This window comes from Miniopterus natalensis, chromosome 2 (genome assembly GCF_054644295.1).
Source record: "Miniopterus natalensis isolate mMinNat1 chromosome 2, mMinNat1.hap1, whole genome shotgun sequence".
NCBI classification, from domain to species: domain Eukaryota; kingdom Metazoa; phylum Chordata; class Mammalia; order Chiroptera; family Miniopteridae; genus Miniopterus; species Miniopterus natalensis.
Genome location: NC_142082.1, coordinates 25,287,007 through 25,305,574, shown reverse-complemented (window position 1 = coordinate 25,305,574; position 18,568 = coordinate 25,287,007). Strand labels below are relative to the sequence as shown.

The 18,568-nt window shown below is 47.0% G+C and overlaps 1 protein-coding gene across 1 annotated transcript in view; it reads right to left on the bottom strand.

The window, feature by feature from the left end:
* The window catches only part of RASA3 (RAS p21 protein activator 3), a 106,620-nt gene that overhangs the window by 28,588 nt on the left and 59,464 nt on the right, over positions 1–18,568 (bottom strand). The window contains exons 4-6 of the mRNA XM_016212886.2: positions 15,606–15,700; positions 10,946–11,022; positions 127–207 (exon numbers count right to left, since the gene is read on the bottom strand). Of these exons, the coding sequence (XP_016068372.1) occupies positions 127–207; positions 10,946–11,022; positions 15,606–15,700 (253 nt within the window). The remainder of the gene's footprint in view (positions 1–126; positions 208–10,945; positions 11,023–15,605; positions 15,701–18,568) is intronic.

Here is an 18,568-nt window from a genome sequence, read left to right as displayed (position 1 = left end):
TATACATTCTACCTTCAGCCCATCCTGTCTTCCTCTGACTGAAGAATACCCACCATCCTTCCAAATGACTACGACCCACCCTCTGAGCCCGAAGGCTGTGGGCAGGTGCAGGTGACAGCTACTTGCCTGTATGGTCCTGCTAGTGTCACAGTGGCATACGGGTCGCACTGCCCATTCACGATGGGGAGGCCTTGGCACTCGAGGATGCTGAGGAGAGAAGTGGGAAGGGTGGTCAGGAGCGGGAGATGAAGGGCCCACAGGATGCCTCTCATGGCTGCTCTGGGGTCCAAGAGAGCAGCTGTCTCAACAGCTCCAGCCAGGAGCCATGAGTTCTGGCTTGGTGTTGGTGGCCAACTGCCCAGAAGCTCCCATCCAATAAACAGTGATGGACACTCTGATTAGCAACTAGAACACATTTAGGGGGGTGGGAGAAAGTGCGTGCTACATTCGAGGTGAAGGAACCTGGGTGGAGAGAAAGTGTTTCTGGTGAGTTTCCACGAGCGATGTCACTGCCTTCACTTCCTAGGAGTCAGTGCTATTTAAGAGCTGTATTCGACTCATGTACTAACCTCTCCAATAACCTTACAAAGCTGTACTGTTGTTCAGTACATGTTAGAAGTACGAAAACTGAGGCCCTAGCCATCGAGAAGGCTTCCCGGTACCATCTGTGCCTAAACTCCATGTCACATGCGCCTCGTGGCAGCAGAAGGCTCCCCAATCTCAAGCTACACTCATGCCTGACCCCACCTGCAGGTCTAGGGCCAACTGTCCTGGCTCGGGGCTTTGTTTAAATTCTGGAACACAGTTAGTTACACTAGCTCCCTGCACATCTTGGTCACTAATCCCATCTTATCTGTCATGCCCAGGTCTGTTGCTGTCAACTGTTCCTTCCCAAGTGGCAGGTCACCTGCTCCTGCTTTGGCATGTCAGAGCAGATGTTGGATGTTGCTGGTGTCCTGATTCTGCTGTCGTCTGTATAGAACACAGCTACTGGGCCTTGCACTGGTCGGCGGATAAGAGACTCTTGCTGATCATGGCTGATCATGGCAATTTTGGTTTGAAGCTTTGTCCGGGAGGGGCCAGCAGCTTAGACAATAACTGCTGGGCCCACTACACAGGTGTGGCCCTCCTGGAATCTGTGCTGAGTGTCCCAAGTGATAACGGGGCTCTCCACCGGGCTGATGGGGATTCAAATAAGTCCCAGCCTCATGAAGGGAACCCCCTCACCTCATGCTCTGCCTGACCCTGGGACTCTTCACCTGGTACAGCCACACGGGCCTGTGGAGCACTGTGAAGTCCCTTTCTTTCCAGAACCTGTCCACAGCGGCCTCAGACCCCCTAACCCACCTCCTCACCCACCTCCAAGCTCTGCTTGGGACACCTCCCTGCCCCATGTCACCGACACACCTTAGGACAAAAGCTGGACACTATGGTTCACCTCATATGTTCCCTTATTTGGGGGTCATGAAGCTAAGCTGTGAGTTACCTCAGGTCTGAAATGGTTCATTCATACAGTGCAGCTCTCCGGTTGTTTACGGTGAGAGAGGGATCCAAGTCCCACTACTCTGGCATGGCCAGACGCCAAAGCCCTCATTCCCATGTTTGAACGTCAGTTGGTCTACATTTAGACACATAATCATTTCTCCTCAAATACCTGAGAGCTCCATTCCCTCCCTGCTGTTGGGAAGCTGGAAGGCAACCATGCTGTCTCGTTCCTTCCTAAGTCAAGTGAGCTGAACTGCTCTGTCCCTCTTGGGAAGGCTTCAGGTTCTAACATTTTACCAGAATATTTCTTTCTGGGCAAGGGGTTTGTTTCCTTCATTCCTCCTTCATGGTGCTTGTGGCCCTCAGAATTGGTGCTACCCCTGTGCACAGCATTTTCTGTAAATTTCTTCTTTTCATTTCTGTACCATTTTTCCTCTGGAACGCCTGTTAGATAAGGCTGAGCCTCATGGCTCGGTCCATTATTTCAATTAGCTTTATCTAATATTTTTCAACTCTTTCTCTTTTTACTCTACTTTCTGGAATACATCTGTGTTTCTCTCCCAGATTACTGACTTGGTCTCTGGTTATCTTCCTCCCTTCATTGACTCATCATTAAAAGGAAAATTCATTCACCCCTTAATTCATTGCTAAACAAATATTTATTCATCCATTAACTCGCCATTAAACAAATATTTGTTGCACTCTCATGTTTCAGGCACATTTCCAGAATGAGAGCGGAGCTGTGAGAAGACAAAAGCTCGTGTGTGAAGCTCGTGCCCTGTGAGGCTCAGGTTTGCTCGGCTGGCAGAGCAGCAAACAGTAAGACAGTAAACAGGTAACATGTAATTACTGTGTGTGGCAATGCAAGGGAGGAAATAAACCACATGTAACAATGAGAAGTGCAGTGTGGTGGTCGACACTGCAGGTGCTCGGGGGCCTCTGGGAGAAAGTGGCCCTTGGGCTGAGGTCTTAAGGACAAGGACTAGCCCATCACAAGTTAGGGGACAGAGGGTCCCCAAAGGGCAGCAGCTCTGAGACAGGAAGCCAGAGGCAGAGACAACAGCCTGTTCAGGAGATATGTGGGGAGGCCCACACTCCCACCCTGTGCATATGGTACACATTTAATGTGAACACATTTTTCTGACATTCAGTTGTTGATCAAGAAGTTTCAGACAGTAGGTATATCCCCATCTCAGATCCTCAGAAACAACGGGTTTTCATGGCCAGCAAAGCATCTAATGGGAAGCTACTCTTCTCACATTTTATGTCTCAGAGGAGCGCTGCCACGTGCAGGGTGGCAGCCATGTAGAGCGTGCTCAGCCTCCATGCAGATGTCACTTTCACTCCTTTTAAACACCAATTTGAGAGACACTCTATTCTCTGTCTCAGAACAAAGCCTGGCTCCTGACTGCAGTTACCCAAAGACATCTCGGAGAAAAAGGAAAATCAATACCCTGCCATCTGGCATGCAACATGCACAAACTGGAATAAAAATCGTGTGAGCCCCATCACACCCTCCTCCCGGTGGCAGGAGCAGCGGGTGTCACTTCATTAGCGCCCTAACGGCTTCAGCTGGGTTACAGCTCAGCTAGCTGCACAGTCCTGGGGCTGGGCTGGGGCGCTCTCCTGGGCTGCTTAGAGCACATACGCCAAAGCTCATTTCACTTGAAAAGGTACACACACATGGGGCATCTGCCCAGGCCTATTCTATGCAAAACAAACTTCACAAACCCTTAGGAATGTTATAGGTAAATAAAGGAAGAAACATACAATACTGTATTTACTGCACTGGGCATTCTTATGTCCTAGAAAGGACACTCTGAAACAAACCAAGTGAGCAAAACAGTCAGCTAATCTGGAGTCTAAAGTACCAGAAGTACAATATTTTATGTATATTTTAACATTCACAGGTTTCTATATTCAACCTGACCCTTAAAATAGTTATGCCTCACAGCTAGAGGAAGAGCTTGCAACTGTGAACTCGTTTCCATTTTCTTCCTTCCCTCGGTGTAGGTACGTGCTGGTGCCTGACTTCCTGCCCCAGCAGGAGAAACACAAGGTGCCTGCTGACCTGGCCTCGGTGCAGGCACCAGGGCTGCAGAGACGCCTTGGCTGTGTGGTGACAAAGCGCCACCCATGGTGACCAGCAGAGGGCCCACCTGCTGCCTGCCCAGACATGGCTTTGAAAGGCTTCCTGACCCTACAAATAGCCACAAATCAAGAGCCCATTCAGCTGTTTTTTCTTTCTGTAATTCCTTAATAATGGAAAATAAGATCTTTATTGGAGTTGAGATGTTGGAAGCCTGAAAGTAGGTAATTTCTCTGTTGGGTGCTCCTCAAAGTGGAGCTGCCTTGGGACTGTGCCGCCTTCTCTGGTGATCAGCTTCGCAGAGTCTGGCTGCCCAGCAGGGCCCACTGCTCCGGTCAGGAGGGGTGCCTTAGCGAGCATTTGCAAGGGTGTCAACAGGACCCTTCTCTGCTTATACAGCGACAGAGCTTGCAAGTGGGAAAACATAAGAAACCTCACTCAAAGTGGCAGGAACAGGATACTCAAAGAAAGACCATTTACAGGAACAAGAAAGGAAGGGCTGAGGAAGGAGGCAAGCAAAGCTTGATCTCAGCAGAGCAGAGCCAGAAACAGGCGCATGTTCGTCTTCCTCCCAGCCTCGGTCGGTCTTCCAGCACAAACAGCTGCTTCATTTCTCCCGTACGCACCAGTATGCAAAAAACTATTCATGAACAATCAGTTCATCTTCAATCCACATGATTTCTGCTCACCTGGTGTAGAACACATCTCCAGTCACACACATCAAACTTAACTCACTCCACAAATGGCTGCGGAACCTCCACTCTGTGCGCCTCTGCCTGGCCGACAGGCTCACATCCTCCCGGCTTTCCTCCAGTGAAATTAGATGTTACGTGTTATGAATGTAATGTGTTAGCACGTCTCCTCCTCTAGAACATATGCTCTAGAAGGCTGAGCGCAGTGGCTGGCACTTAGTAGGGGCTCATTGAATATTTTGAATGAATGATTAAAATATGTTGAGTTTATCTTTGTTGGAAATAACTAGAAAACCATGAGATAGGATCCCTGAGTCCCAGCTTCAAATCTAGTTGGAAAGACAAACCGCTCAGGAACAGGTAACTGTCCAAGGCAGGGACTGGTAGGTGCCAAGTCCATGTACAGACACTAAGAACATTCAGGACAGCAGGTCACCAAACCGCCTGGGCCTTGGTCAGGCATCCAGGTCAGCAGGCTGGGACGTAAGAGAGTGAAACGAGACAGAACGGTGAGTTATGACCAGGAAAAGCTGCAGTGTGGAAAAAAGGGTGCGATTTCTATGAGCACATCCAGAGGGCTCTCCCTCCGCAGATCCACAGGAAGGCTTGGCACTGGCCAGCCCAGGCGGAAAGCCTTCTGTTGCTGCTTATTTTGTAAACATTTCCCGTTTCTTAAGACTTTCTCCCTCCCTAGTCCAGGGAGGGAAGGAACTGGTGATGTTCTTCCTGCAGGGCAGCTGGGAAGGCCCTCAGATAATACCCATGATTGGGAGCAGGAAGAGGGAGTAAGGCACGAGCCTCCAGCCTCCAGGGGCTTTTGTAGGAAATGGGCAACCTCAGAAAAGAAATTTCATTCACAGGGCAACCCGCTGTTTGCTCTTCAGGCCAGTGGAGAAGGGTGGGCCTGGCAGCAGAGAGGAGTAAGCTGAAAGTGGGGTGAGGGAAGGCCTGCAAGGAGAACTCAGCCCAGCCAGAACAACCCCAGGGACCTCACAAGACACTGTGTGGGCCAGATGAGAGGTGAGGGGAGCCCAAAGAGGACTGTCTGCCTCAGTAGGAATCACCTGGTGGGTGGTAGTCCCCCAAAAGATGTGTCCATGTCTTAGTTCTAGAACCAGTGCATGGGACCTTATTTGGAAAAGCATCTTTGCAGATGTTCAAGTTAAGTATCTTGACATGAGGAGATCATCTGGGATTTAGGGTGGGTCCCACAGCCGACGATAAGTGTGCTTATATGAGGAAGATTTCACAGACACAGTGCTGTGTGAAGATGAAGACTAAGACTGGAGTGATGGGGCCACAAGCCCAGGAACGTGTCCAGCCCCAGAAGCTGGGAAGGGAAGGGAAGGGACCCTACCCTAGAACCTGCAGAGGGACCATGGCTCAGTGTAATTTTAGACTTCTGGCCTCCAGAACTATGAGAGAATAAATTTATGTTGTTTTAAGCCACCAAGATTGTAGCACTTTGCTAAGGCAGCCTCAGGAAACTAACACACCTGTGTTAGGGAAAGACACATCAGGGAGGCAAAGAACGCTTCTGAGCTATAAGCTCAGGCCCTGCTACATCTCTGTCACTTTCTAGTGAGTGAAGTGGGAATAAGTAACAGGGCTGCTGGGCAGAAGAGAGGGTGTGAGATGATTCTCAGACAAGGAGAGAAGACTATTTATTGGCATGAAATTGCTTTGCCCAGCTAGCTTCTCTTCAGTGGTCCATCATCCCAGCTCTTAATTTCTCCTAAGCCCATAACATACCACAGGGCTGGCCCAAGACCCTGCTAACCTTTGAGACACTGGGGCACAAGTGGGGGGCCCATATACATTACTGCTTGGGTTTCTTTCTACATCCTGGGAAAATGCCAGCATTGATTCTGTTACTCTCATCCTACGCAAGGAAGATGATATGCCGAGAGTGTACGCTTGGCATGTTCAGGGCCACACAACTAGGGAAGATTCTGCTAACCTTGGACATCAGGATTTTGGATCCAGTCACAGGTGGGTGCCCATTGTTTCCTGTTCCATCCTGATTCAGAGCTGTTTAAAGAAAGTCTTGGGAATGTAGAATGGACTTAGCGCTAAGAAAGAAAGTTATAAAATAAAAAAACTACAGTGGTGTTACTGAGAAATTTGTAGCTATAAAACACCCACATGAAAAAATTTAAAAAGATCTCAAATTGATAACCTAAACTTCCACCTTAAGGAATCAGATGAAGAACAAACTACACCCAACAAAGTCAGAAAAAAGGAAGTAGTCAAGATTAGAGCACAGATAATGAAACAGAGAATAGAAAAACAATAGAGAAAAATCAATGAAACCAAAAAGAGGGTCTTTGAAAAGATCAACAAACTTAAACAAGTTTTTAGCTAGATTCACCAAGAAAAAAGAAAAGGCTCAAATTATTAAAATCAGTAACAAAAGAGGGAGCATAACAAAACAAAAGTTTTAAAAGAAATTACAGAAGACTTAACTAAATGGAAAGAAACTGTGTTCAGGGGTTGGAAGACTTAGTATTATTAATTCCCCAAATTGATCTACAGGTTTGGTACAATTCCTATTAAATGCCAGCTGTTATTTTTGCAGAAATTAACATGCCGATCCTAAAATTCCACATGGAAATAAAAGAAGCTCAGAAGAGCCAAACAATCAAGGAAAGAAGGGACAAGTTGGAAGACTCACACTCACTTTGATTTCAAAAGTTACTACAAATCTAGAGTAATCAAGACTGTGTGGTACTAGCACAGGAATATAGGTCAATGGACTAGAACAGATTCCACACATAAGCTCACACATTTATAGCCAGTGTTTTCAACAAAATGCCAAGATAATTTGATGGGACAGAATGGTCTTATCAACTAAGGATCCTGAGACAACTGGATATTCAAGTACAAAATAGTGATAATGATAATAATAATGCTAACCCCTACCTCACACTATATATAAAAATTGCTTCCAAATGCATCAGAAGACCTAAAGTTAAGAGCTAACAATATAAAAATCTTAGAAAGAAAACATAAGTGTAAATCTCTATGATCTTGGATTAGGAAATGGTTTCTTAGATAAGTACCTAAAACATAGGCAACCAAAGAAAAAGTAAATAAACTGGATTTCATCAAAGTTTAAAACGTTTATATTATAAAGAATACTATAAAGAAAGTGAGACAACTAACAGAATACATATTTGCAAATTATATATATTTAACAAGAGTCCGGTATCTAGAATACATGAAAAACTCTTACAAATTAATAATAAAACCACTAATAACCCAATTAAAAATTCAGTAAAAGACTTGAATAGACATTTCTTCAGAGAAAATATAGAAATGACCAACAAAAACAAGAAAGGATGGTCAATATCATCAGTCATTACATGTGGGGAAATGTAAATCAAAACCACTTTACACCCACTAGGATGGCTGCAATAAAAACATCAGCCAGTAATAACAGTGTTAACAAGGATATGGAGAAATTAGAGCCCTCACATTCAGCTGGTGGGTGTAAAATAGGGCAGCCACTATGACAAGCAGTCTAGCAGTTTCTCAAAAAGTTAAACATAGAGTTACAATATCACCCAGCAATTCTACTCCTAGGTATATACCCAAGAGAAATGAAAACACAAGTTTTTATAAAACCTTGTACAAAAACGTTAGCAAGCATAATTCACAATAGCCAGAAAGTGGAAACAACTCAAATGCCCACCAATGGATGATAGATAAACAAAATATGGTATGCCCATAGGATGGAATATTATTCATCCTTTAAAGGAATGAAGTACAGACACATGATACAACCTGGATAAACCTTGAAGACATGCTAAGTGAAAGAAGCCAGTCACGTAGGACCATGTGTTATATAGTTCCATTGATCTGAAATGTCCAGAACAGACAAATCCATAGACAGAAAGTACGTTAATGGTGCCAGGGACTGGGGGAGGGGCTGCGGTGTGACTCCTCACAAGGATGAGGTTAGACGGTTGTTTGTGGTGATGGCTGTCTCGCCTTGTGAATACACTGTAATTATGCTCTTTAAAATACTGAATTTTATAGTATGTAAGGGGTATTTCTTAGTTTAAAAAAAAAACTACAGGAGGAGGTGAAGTGAGAAAAGAAAAGCCACTGGTCCCTCAGAAACTTCTAACTTCCTTGATTGGAAAAAATGAGCCCCTGTGGGACTCACTACCCTTTCTCCCTCTGTGGTAGACCCTTCTGCCCCAGGACTCTGAACAAAGTGTACTAGCGTGAGTACATATGCATACTAGTGCACTGGCATGTGTATGCTAGTGTCTACTAGTGTTTACTAGTTTGTGTGCTAGTTAGCATGTGAGCTAGTATGTATTAGCATATGTACTAGATGTATTAGTGTGTATACTAGCATGGGTACTAGCATGTGTACTAGTGTGTGCTAGTATGCATAGTAGGCATACTAGTTGTGTGTATTAGTGTGTGTATTAGTGTATACTAGTGTATATACTAAAGTGTGCTAGTGCATGTACTAATGGGTGTGACAGGCCCAATTCCCACATATGAAAAAGGCCCAAACCCTGCTCAGAATTCACAGAAAAGTGAGCAAGGAGAGGAAGCCTCATCTTGTTTCCTCTCTGGGCTCCTTCCTGCTCCGCTAGAGAGGATGGGCCTATAAAATGAGCTGGAACACATCTAGTACCCAGGTGTTTGCTGAGCACCTACAATGTGCCAGGCCCTGCCCCAAGTGTCGGGGTACAGCAATGAGTAAGAAAATTTACATTCTAGGCCCTAGGGGAAATGCATAAAATACAGCCTTCATCAACCACAAGCACACTGTAGTGCCCAGGGGCGCGGGGTGAGGACACGGAGGGCTGGCTGTGCTCTCTCTAGAAGGGGACAGCTCTTTGGGAACATCTGAGTAGAGATCTGAATTAAGGGGGATCTGGAGGAACGGTGTTCCAGGTAGAGGGTCACAGAAGCAAAGGCCAAGGCAGGGTGGGCTTGCCATGTCTGAGAACCCACAGGGAGGTCATGTCTGGGGCAGCATGGGAAAAGGGGGCCCTGACCCGATGCCATTAGTTCTTCCCCTCCTATGCACATGGGGAAGGAATCAAATGTTGATCTTCAGGGCTAATGAAAACAGTGGGAGACAGAACCCAGAACTTGGTGAGGCAGGTGGTGAACACCCTCCTGCCATTCAAACAGATATTTGAGCAGGAAAATTGTCAACAGAACCACGTTGGCACACAGATGTAAGAAAGCCCTTTCAGAACAAACGGAGTTCATTTCCTTGCATGAATTTGAACCCAGTTAGAACACTGGTGTTGGTTGTGCCCAGTCCTAAGGAGGCATGCTCCAGTTAGCAGTTGTCTGCAAGGATCCAAGATAACCCATGCAGCCTGAGGCCTATGGTTCCAGATCTGTCCCAGCAGCTGGAGGCCTTTCCTCCAGGAAACACTAGGATGCACAGAACCTTCCCAATTCCCACCCTTCCATCACCTCTAAATCAAAGCTCCTTAAAAAAAGCAAAACAAAAAAAGGGGCCATGTGCACAGCATGCTCCTGTGTTTCATAACAAAACCCCAACCCCTCCTCCTGAGTTCCAAGTCACCCGCCCCTGGGATCTCATGTGCCAGCAGTAGGCGTCTGGAAGTAGCTGCATGCCCACGTGTGGGCGGCTGCTGATGCTGGCAGGCCGTCCTGAGATAAGACACTTGTGTTTCTGGAAACCACAGCCTAATGTGCACCCTAATAAGACGCAGAGACCAATGGCTGCAGTTCCTGGTGCACCACACATGGACTCAGTGGAGGGTGGACACTTTCACCCTGCATCTCATCGTCATGGGCTGGATGGGGCCACTCTTGGGACAGAGCTCGGGGCCCACATCTGCCATGTCTGCCCTCCTCACTCCATTCTCTGCCCAGCCTGATCTTCTGTCTCCCCACCACCAACTCACACTTTCTGGTTCTATGTGAGGCTGGTGTCAAGCAGTCTTAAGTCCTTTTTGAACAAGGAATAACCGATAAATAAACAAGAAAATAGGCAACTCTCTCCTCATGTCTACAAAATCTGAGCACAGCAACTAATTTTTTCGAAGAATGTAAATAATTGAAGGCGTTAAGGATAAAACTCGCTGAACTCATTTCTCACATGCTCCCCAGTCCCCAAGTTTCAGATAACAGGGTGTTCTCACCTTCTACATGTTCTGCACGTCCTATACCCTGTCCTTCACTGTGTCCTATATGTGTTCCTACACCGTGTCCTTCACCATGCCCTACACTATGTCCCTACACTGTGTCCTCCCACACGTTCTACAGTGACGGCCCTGCAGCCTTGTGCACTGACCATCGGATGGTGACTGCAGGTTGGGCAGCCAAGACAGGGGCCTCTTGGACAGTAAAAAATGGGGGACACTCCTCACCACCTTCCTCCAGACCCTGCTGGTGGGCCCGAGAGAGTGGAATCTCGCTTCCTCATTCTTAACACCAGGGTGCAGCACCAATCTCTTTGCCTGAACACCTCACACAATAACTGGCTAGTCACCCCTAGGATGAGCATTTGCATTACTGAGTCCATTAAGAGTGTGCTGGGACCTCTACAAATAATGTCATCACGGGGACTGACCAAGTCAGGGAATTCTGATTTCTCTGTTTGAAAATCAACAGCTTGCCCCACTGCCAGGGATCAGAGTTACCATTCCAGGGCAGACTCGTGTCTTACCGTGTGGCCAGCTTGTGGCAGACGACGCCTGTGTCCGTGATGACCTCACTCAGCCTCAGCTCCAGGTGGACCTTGCCCTGAAAGGCACAAGGATAGAGGGTCATGCGGGCACAGAGTGTCTGTTCACAAAGAGTGGTTACATCGATCCCACGTGGAGTCCACCAAACCCCCACCGGCCCCTCTCAGATCCCAGGGAACAGGACGGGTGTGACTCCCCCAGAGGGTCATGTGGGCAGGACCAGGTACTGTCCTTTCAGCCCTTTTTCTCACCTGCAGGACAGAGTGGCCAAAGGGAGGGCAGGAGTAATGGTCAGTCGGGATGCCCAGCAATAAGTCCAGGACACAGGACCAGACCACCAGCACTGCATCTGTGTGATCGCGGGTCTGGGCCCTGCCCTCCTAGCTGACCTCACCCAGCCATGAGCAAACCCTTGGGGCCAGTAACTGAGGAAGGGGCCTCAGCACCATGCCAGCTCCGCATTTGGGGGTTGGACAATTGCCCAAAGTGACAGCAGCAATGCTTACAAAGCTAATCTCCTGTGGCTCCGTTTCACTGAGCACTGGCCAGGGTTTAGAGCTTTCAAAGTATCCCATAATTCTCAGCATATCCCAAGAGTTGGGCTTGGTCATCCTCTGCTAAGATGAGAACATCAAGGCTGACAGCAACCAGCCCTCTAAGCCAAACCCAGGACCAAAGCTCGTGGTACCGTCAGTGAGAACATATCATGGAGCAGTCTCCTGTGAAGTCTGGTTCCTCGCCTGCCTTCTCCAATGCACTGGGCGCCAACCCTTTCATGGGCCACGGCCATTAAGATTGACATGTCACTAATTCGTTTTAAATGGGCTTGTGAGAAGTGAAAGAATGCGTCTGGGGTGAGATGGAGCCCCCACTGCTGAAGCCCAGCTCGCCGTCCTGTTTCCTGTTTTTCCCAGAAGGGGACGGCAAGTCCACACCAGCAGCCCCCGTGACTGTGCAGGTTTCCTCTCGTAGGGCCAACACTTCCTTACCAAGGTGGCAGACACTGTCAGCCAGTTCATGTCGTTACCCCTTTCTGGAGATTTGGGAGAGCATGGCATGAGGTAAAACAAAACAATGAGAACACTATACCACTGCAAGGACTTCCCCCCCAGAAGTTAACTCGCGGATCTGCAGTTCACAAGTTCACAGCTGTTGTTACGCAGCGTCACTGACGGTTCGGGCCACACCTCACGTGGCGTGGGCATCACACCACCTCCAGCACAAACAACCCAGCCACAAATGCCGACGCCCAGGGGGACTGAGGGCCACACCTTACACCTCGGCCCAGGCAGGAAGTTCGGGTTTTCTAGGCTCGGGCCCCTGCACAGCTGGTGTCTGAGCTCAGAGCATTGGACACAGACACACCAGTCTGAGCATCAACCTGCTCAGTTCATACATCGAGTGGCGGGTGGGGGGGGAGGGAGGAAGGAGGCCTGACCTTGCCCTTTCCTTCCTGGAATTCCTTAAACCCTTAGAAAGATTTGCACTGAGTCCTGGTATGTGGACAGCTGTGGACACTGATTGTTTGGGAAATCCTTCAAATAGGATTGTCTGACACGAGTCAAATTCTCAGAAACGATCTGAATGTGGCTGCGGGGCTTTGCTGTGATAGCTCAATTGTGCTCTTTTCTGAATATATACTTTCATCACAAGTTTACTAAAATAAAACAGAGCACAGAACAGAGATCAGTGGCTGCTGGGCGTCCTTGGAAGAGGGAAGATTCACTGACAGCTCAGTGGGGGGCCTGCTCAGATGGACAGGTGGGGGACTGCCTCCCTCCCCATTCAACGCCGAAAAGGACACGAGGCATGGGAAGAAGGGAGCCCTTCCAGGTTCAGCGTACATTTTTGCAGCCGTGACTGGCTGTGCAGCAGACCAGATTTCAGGTCTATTCCTGCCAATCGCCTTATTCTGTTACCCAAGTAGGGTCAGGGAAGGCACAGAAGAGACTGATTCTTTCTAATAAAGTGATTTACCAGAGACCTTTAAAGACATCAATTCCAGAAGGAAGACATTTTTAAAAGCTTCCTTTTCCGCCCATTCTGCAACTCGTTGATCTCTCATTGACCCCAGTTTTGTGACTCTTTCAGACATGTGCCTTTTACTATGAATTATAGAGCAGATTGGCTCACAAAAACATATGCCATCCTCTAACCTTCTAAAGACCATAAATGTGACATTTCAAAATGAAACTGTGGCTGTAAGGAAAAGGTTGTAATTGCACCTTTAAAGGCCAGTTTGAATCTGGGGGGCCCTGCTCCCTTGGTGCTTTGACCACATCATGAGGAGGCCCACTAAGAACTAACTACCCTAAGTAAAGCCCTCAGCTCAGGGCCTGGAACTCAGTGGGCAACCAATCAACACTGCCCTCCCTCCTCTTCAGAGTAATAACGATAATGCATTTGCCATTCATAAGTCACAATTCCTAGGAAATGGCCCAGTTTGAGTCAGTATCCCACCTCACAGATGATGAGGCCCAGCCTCAGAAGGACAAGGGACTTGTCCACAGGCATGCAAAGGGTATCAGTTATGAAACAGTGCGAATATTCCACACAGCTGTACAATTAACACACACACCCATGTTTATAAGATCTGTGCTGACGGAGCAGTTTTGGATATTCATTGTGGTGGTGATTACCCGAATTTCCACATGTGGTAAACTGCACAGGATACACATGTACACACACGTGAGCATACACATGTGATAAGCAACACAGACTATACACATGTACTTGTGCACACACCAACATGCACACACACATACTGGTATACATGTGTACACATAAAACTGGTGAGACCTTAATGAGGCCTGTGTATAGTGGGGACGTCAGTGTCCCGGCTCTGATGCTACCATGGAGGGAAGTGGGGGGAAGGAACATGGGCGTCTCCACTATTTTTAGTCTTTAAGTATAAATAGGAGAGCACACAATTTGCTAACCATGCCCTGTGTACTTTCTTGTGACTTCCTGTGACTCTGTCACCATTTCAAAATTAAAAGTACCCCAAAAAAGGCAAGATAAAAAGAAAAGTTACACTTGCCAATAAAATCCAACTTCATTCTGGGGTAGCACAGTGGGAAGTAGGTGGCGAAGACTGCTCTAGGCTGCTTGCAGAGCCGTTCTGATTAAGGTGCCACCGGCTGTGTTACTTCAGAATAAAAGTGATGGGGAAATTGGTGAAAGTAGAAGCAGGAATAGTTGCAGTCACAGAGCGCCATTTTACAGCACATCACTTCTGGAGCCTTCTGTCTAAGGACGAGACTTCCAGTCTCCTGGGCAGGCATGGTTGGCTGTTGTATTCTGGATGTTATCGGTCATCTTTAGTGTCAGAACTCTGCTTTTCAACTGCAGGCAGAGTTACTAGCTCTGCAGGAATTACAGTGTCTTCTGGGTCAGAATTAAGTGTGAAGCACCCTCCTCAACCCTTCCCTCTGGCTATCTCTTCGTTAACGTTTGTGGATCCATCCCAATGGCCACAGGGCCTATGGGCCCCACGGCCTCAGCAGGTAGAAACCCTGAACCCCCTGCCTTCCCCCTCAGAGCTCGGCTGAGGCTGAGGTTCCAGGAGAAATCACGAGGACCTGAGGGCCAGCCAGGCCTGCAGATGCTGAGCAAGGAGCCCCTGAGTGGTGTGTGGCAGGCGCATGACATGTCAGGCACTGCCCATCTATTCGCAACACCCTGCATAACAGGATGAGGAGACTGAGGCTTGGAGAGGACCAAAGCTGGCAGGTTTCACTAGTGGATGGGGGCACTGAGCCAGGGCCGCCTGTGCCAGAGACCCTATGCTCGGTCACATACCCCTGCTACGCCTCGGTGTCTCACAGGACCCGCTGATGAAAACACTGGTGTGTCTCAGCGTCAGGGCCTCTGTGCTGCAGGTCATGGCTCCCAGTCTTGGAATTCTAGACACTGGCATGGAACAGGCTTGACTGGAAACCACACAAGCCAGGGTCACAGAGAAGAGAAGATGCAGCTACCCTCCTAACAGGTGTTCAGGTGTGCTCCTAGACACTTAGCACAGGGAGTGACCCTGAGTTCCAGGCAAGTCCAAGGGCAGCCTTATGGGGAAGGATTGGGACCCTGGATCCTCGCAGTCTCCCCTGCTAGGAGGAGAAACCCCCAGTCCTGGGGGTAACTCCTTCCACTGGACAGGGGAGTCAGTCCCAGTTAACACATTGCCCAGCAAGCCAGGGTGAGCCCAGGACCCTCAGACGATGGGAACCTCTTCAGAGTGGTCACTTCTTTTAGCTCTAGATCCTTCTTTGCTGAGTGCAGGGAGCTTGAAAACACATTCGGTGGCTTCCAACAAGCACAGCAACCTGCACTGTGAGGTTCCATGTGCAGGTCTCACCCTACAGCTTCATTTTTTCTTACCCATATTTTCTCTTCACCTTCAGTTATGTTATTGTTCTTTCACATTTTGTATTTTTAAAGCTGCTTCAACCACGCATGACAAAGTATGACAATACCAATTCGACAAACAAAATTAGCAAGCCTACACTACTGTAAATAGGACACAATTTGCTAAACTTTATTCCTTGTTAAGACCAAAACCCCGTATCTACTTCTTTGACCACAAGCAGAGTCTTCCAGTCCCAAAGACCTCCTGTGTTCCAAGGGCTCCGCCAAGGGTCTTACCTGAACTTCTGAGTCAGCGTCAACGTGCTGCAGCTGGAACCAGGTGTCCCTGTTATGGTACTTCTGCAAGTCTTCCTTCTGAATGGCCACCTTCCCTAAAACATACAATGCAGAGGAAAAGCAGTCACAGGAGGAAACAAATCTTCCAGACCCAACAAAGTTCATAAGCAGAAGTCATTCCATTTTTACTGCCAATTATTTCAAATGGTATAATCCAAAATAGATAACCGGGTAAAGTGATAACACCAGATTGTCTCCCTTCATGGAAGATCAGTGCATGCAACATTTCATCTTGAAGGTGCCCCTGTCCCAACCTATTAGTGGAACACATATCACATGTCATTTCCACAGGGATCACAGGTCTGCCTGCTCTCACAATGGGAGCGCAGCCTGGGTATGGACAGGGCCCACATTGTATGAGCACTTTTACTACTTGCATGTTAGCCAAGGTGGTTTTAGTGAGTTGGGGGCACTAGATGGGGGTTCTTTTCTAAAGATGAGAAGACAGCTCTGCAAGGCGTCTGCACAGTGAACTGCTCAGGACCAACATGATAAAGCTGGTCCAAGTGCCAGAGTGTGAAGGCGTCGGGAGAGTCAAGATTTGCTTCCACCGACACCTGCCTTCAATCCCCATCTATCCATCATTGTGCCATTCATTATTTCAGCATATTTACATGGTCTCATATTCTCAAAGGGAAGGTAACTGTGCCTCACACTCCCCATACTGCAAAGGAGACTTGGGAAGGACCCTGGACTCATTCAACCAGGGCTCCTTAGTTCAAGGCCAGCTAATTCCACACAGCCAGTATTTCTGACCACCTTGCAAAGTGGACACAGCACATAAGCATTCCAAGGGTCAATACTATTGTTCATGTCAACCTCACTGGTTCAGCTCTCACTGGGCAGCGCCATCTGGAGCCAAATCCTGCCCAGCCACATACTTCATAATGGTTTAAGCCACTGCATACAGTCAAAGTCGGCAGGTGAAAGAGCAAGAGAGGCAGATGCAGGAAACACGCAGAGTATGCAGGCTTCAGAAAGTATATTCCAGAGAGTTTCAGAGAGACCCAGATTACAGGCCACGTGGAACTGCCTCCAACAAGCATCAAGTTACAAGGGCAGAATGGCCCCCCAGGGCTCATCTCAAGCTTCTCCCCACACCTTGGTCTTCCCCTCCCATCACAAATTGCCTCAGTGGGCATCCCACTGAGGTTCTGACAGTGGGCCTTGCCACTTCTGGCCATTGCTCAACACACCCAAGTCACCAAGAAGACCAGCCCCCAAGAGGAGACTCCTTCCTCTCTGCTTGGCTCTTGTAAAACTCTTTTCCCCCAATGGGAATATGATTTTGAGTCTTGAAAAAAAAAAAAAAGCCACATGAAACAAAACATTTCTTGGAATTGAATTGGACAACATATTTCATTGAAAAAGAATTAAAAAATATTGAGACTCCATGATTAGTTCAGCTGGATAAGAGGATTACATTTGAAGTTTGAAATGTTAAGTAATTGCAATGCTTTTATGAGCTTTAACTGTCATAGGGAGGAGTCATGTATCTCATGCTTATATGAATCCTACAACTTACATATCATTACTCGTTACTTCTGGAAGTACTTAATGCAATATGAAGTAGGTAATACAGGGACATGGTACAAAATGTGAAACATTCAAAAGAATATAAAATACAGGCAAGTTTACATTCCTCTTTCCCTTGCTACAGTTTTGACTCGAGGGTTACCTCTGTCACTGGCTTCTAGTCTACCCTTCTAGAGCTCGGTCACATTCAAGAATATACAATGTGCACTTTTAAAATGTGTAATCGTGTTCCTAAATGCTGTTCTGAGAGAATACTCAATTCACAACCATAACATCAACTTAAATGTCTTAATCCGCAGAGCTGTCCCAATCTATCAGAGTGACATTAAAAGATCACTAAGCCACTCTGGGCCTTATTTTCTCACTTGGACAGAGTGGCACTGCCTGCCTTTTCATCACTAACACCCCCATGTATTATTTCCTTTGGTGGGCGCTGTACGTGTAGGGTCTGTTCAGAAGACAGAACACACCGGGTAGTTCAACAGAGGGCAAGCGACATGGGAAACCAGGTACAGAGGCATCAGAGGACGTGGGGAAGGTGATTCACCAGGGTGAAACCTGCAAGAAGGCCGACCAATCAGACTTAATGAGGGACAGCCCAACGCTTTCCTGAGACTGAATCAGCGGAAGAGAAGTTTGTTCTCATCTCTCCTGTTCAACCTGGTATCCTAGTCAGTGCATAAAGGCAAGAGAAAGAAACAAGGGCACATAGACTGGAAAGGAAGAAATAAAAGTATTCACAGAATTATAGGAACACCTACAAGACAAGCTAGTAGAATAGGTGTGTTTAGCAAGACTACAGAATACAAAGTTAATGCATAGAAATCAATTGTGTTTGTGCATAAAAGCAATGACAATGGAAATTGAAATTTTAAAGAACCAACAGTATCTTTCACAAAATGATGCTTTTATGGCTTGCAATTTTGGTGTACTACCTAAAAAATTATTTGTCTACTCCATCAAAAATGAAATATATAAGGATAAATAAATAAATGTGTGTGTGCATTGTCTGCAAAATGTGTATGCTGAAAAGACATCACAAACACTGATGAAAGAAATTAAAGAAGGCCCAAGTACATGGAAAGATATACCATGTTGAAGGATCTGAAGACTAAAATTTTGTTAAGATGTTAATGCTCCCCAAATTAACCTATAGATAAAAGCAACCTCAGTGATTTTGGAAATTAAGAAGCTGGTCAAACATCAGAAAAATGCAAATTAAAACCGCAATGAGATACCACCTCACATTTGTCAGAATGGCTATCATCAACAAATCAACAAACAAGTTTTGGCGAGGATCTGGAGAAAAGGGAATCCTTGTGCACTGTTGGTGGGAATGCAGATTAGTGAAATCATTATGGAAAACA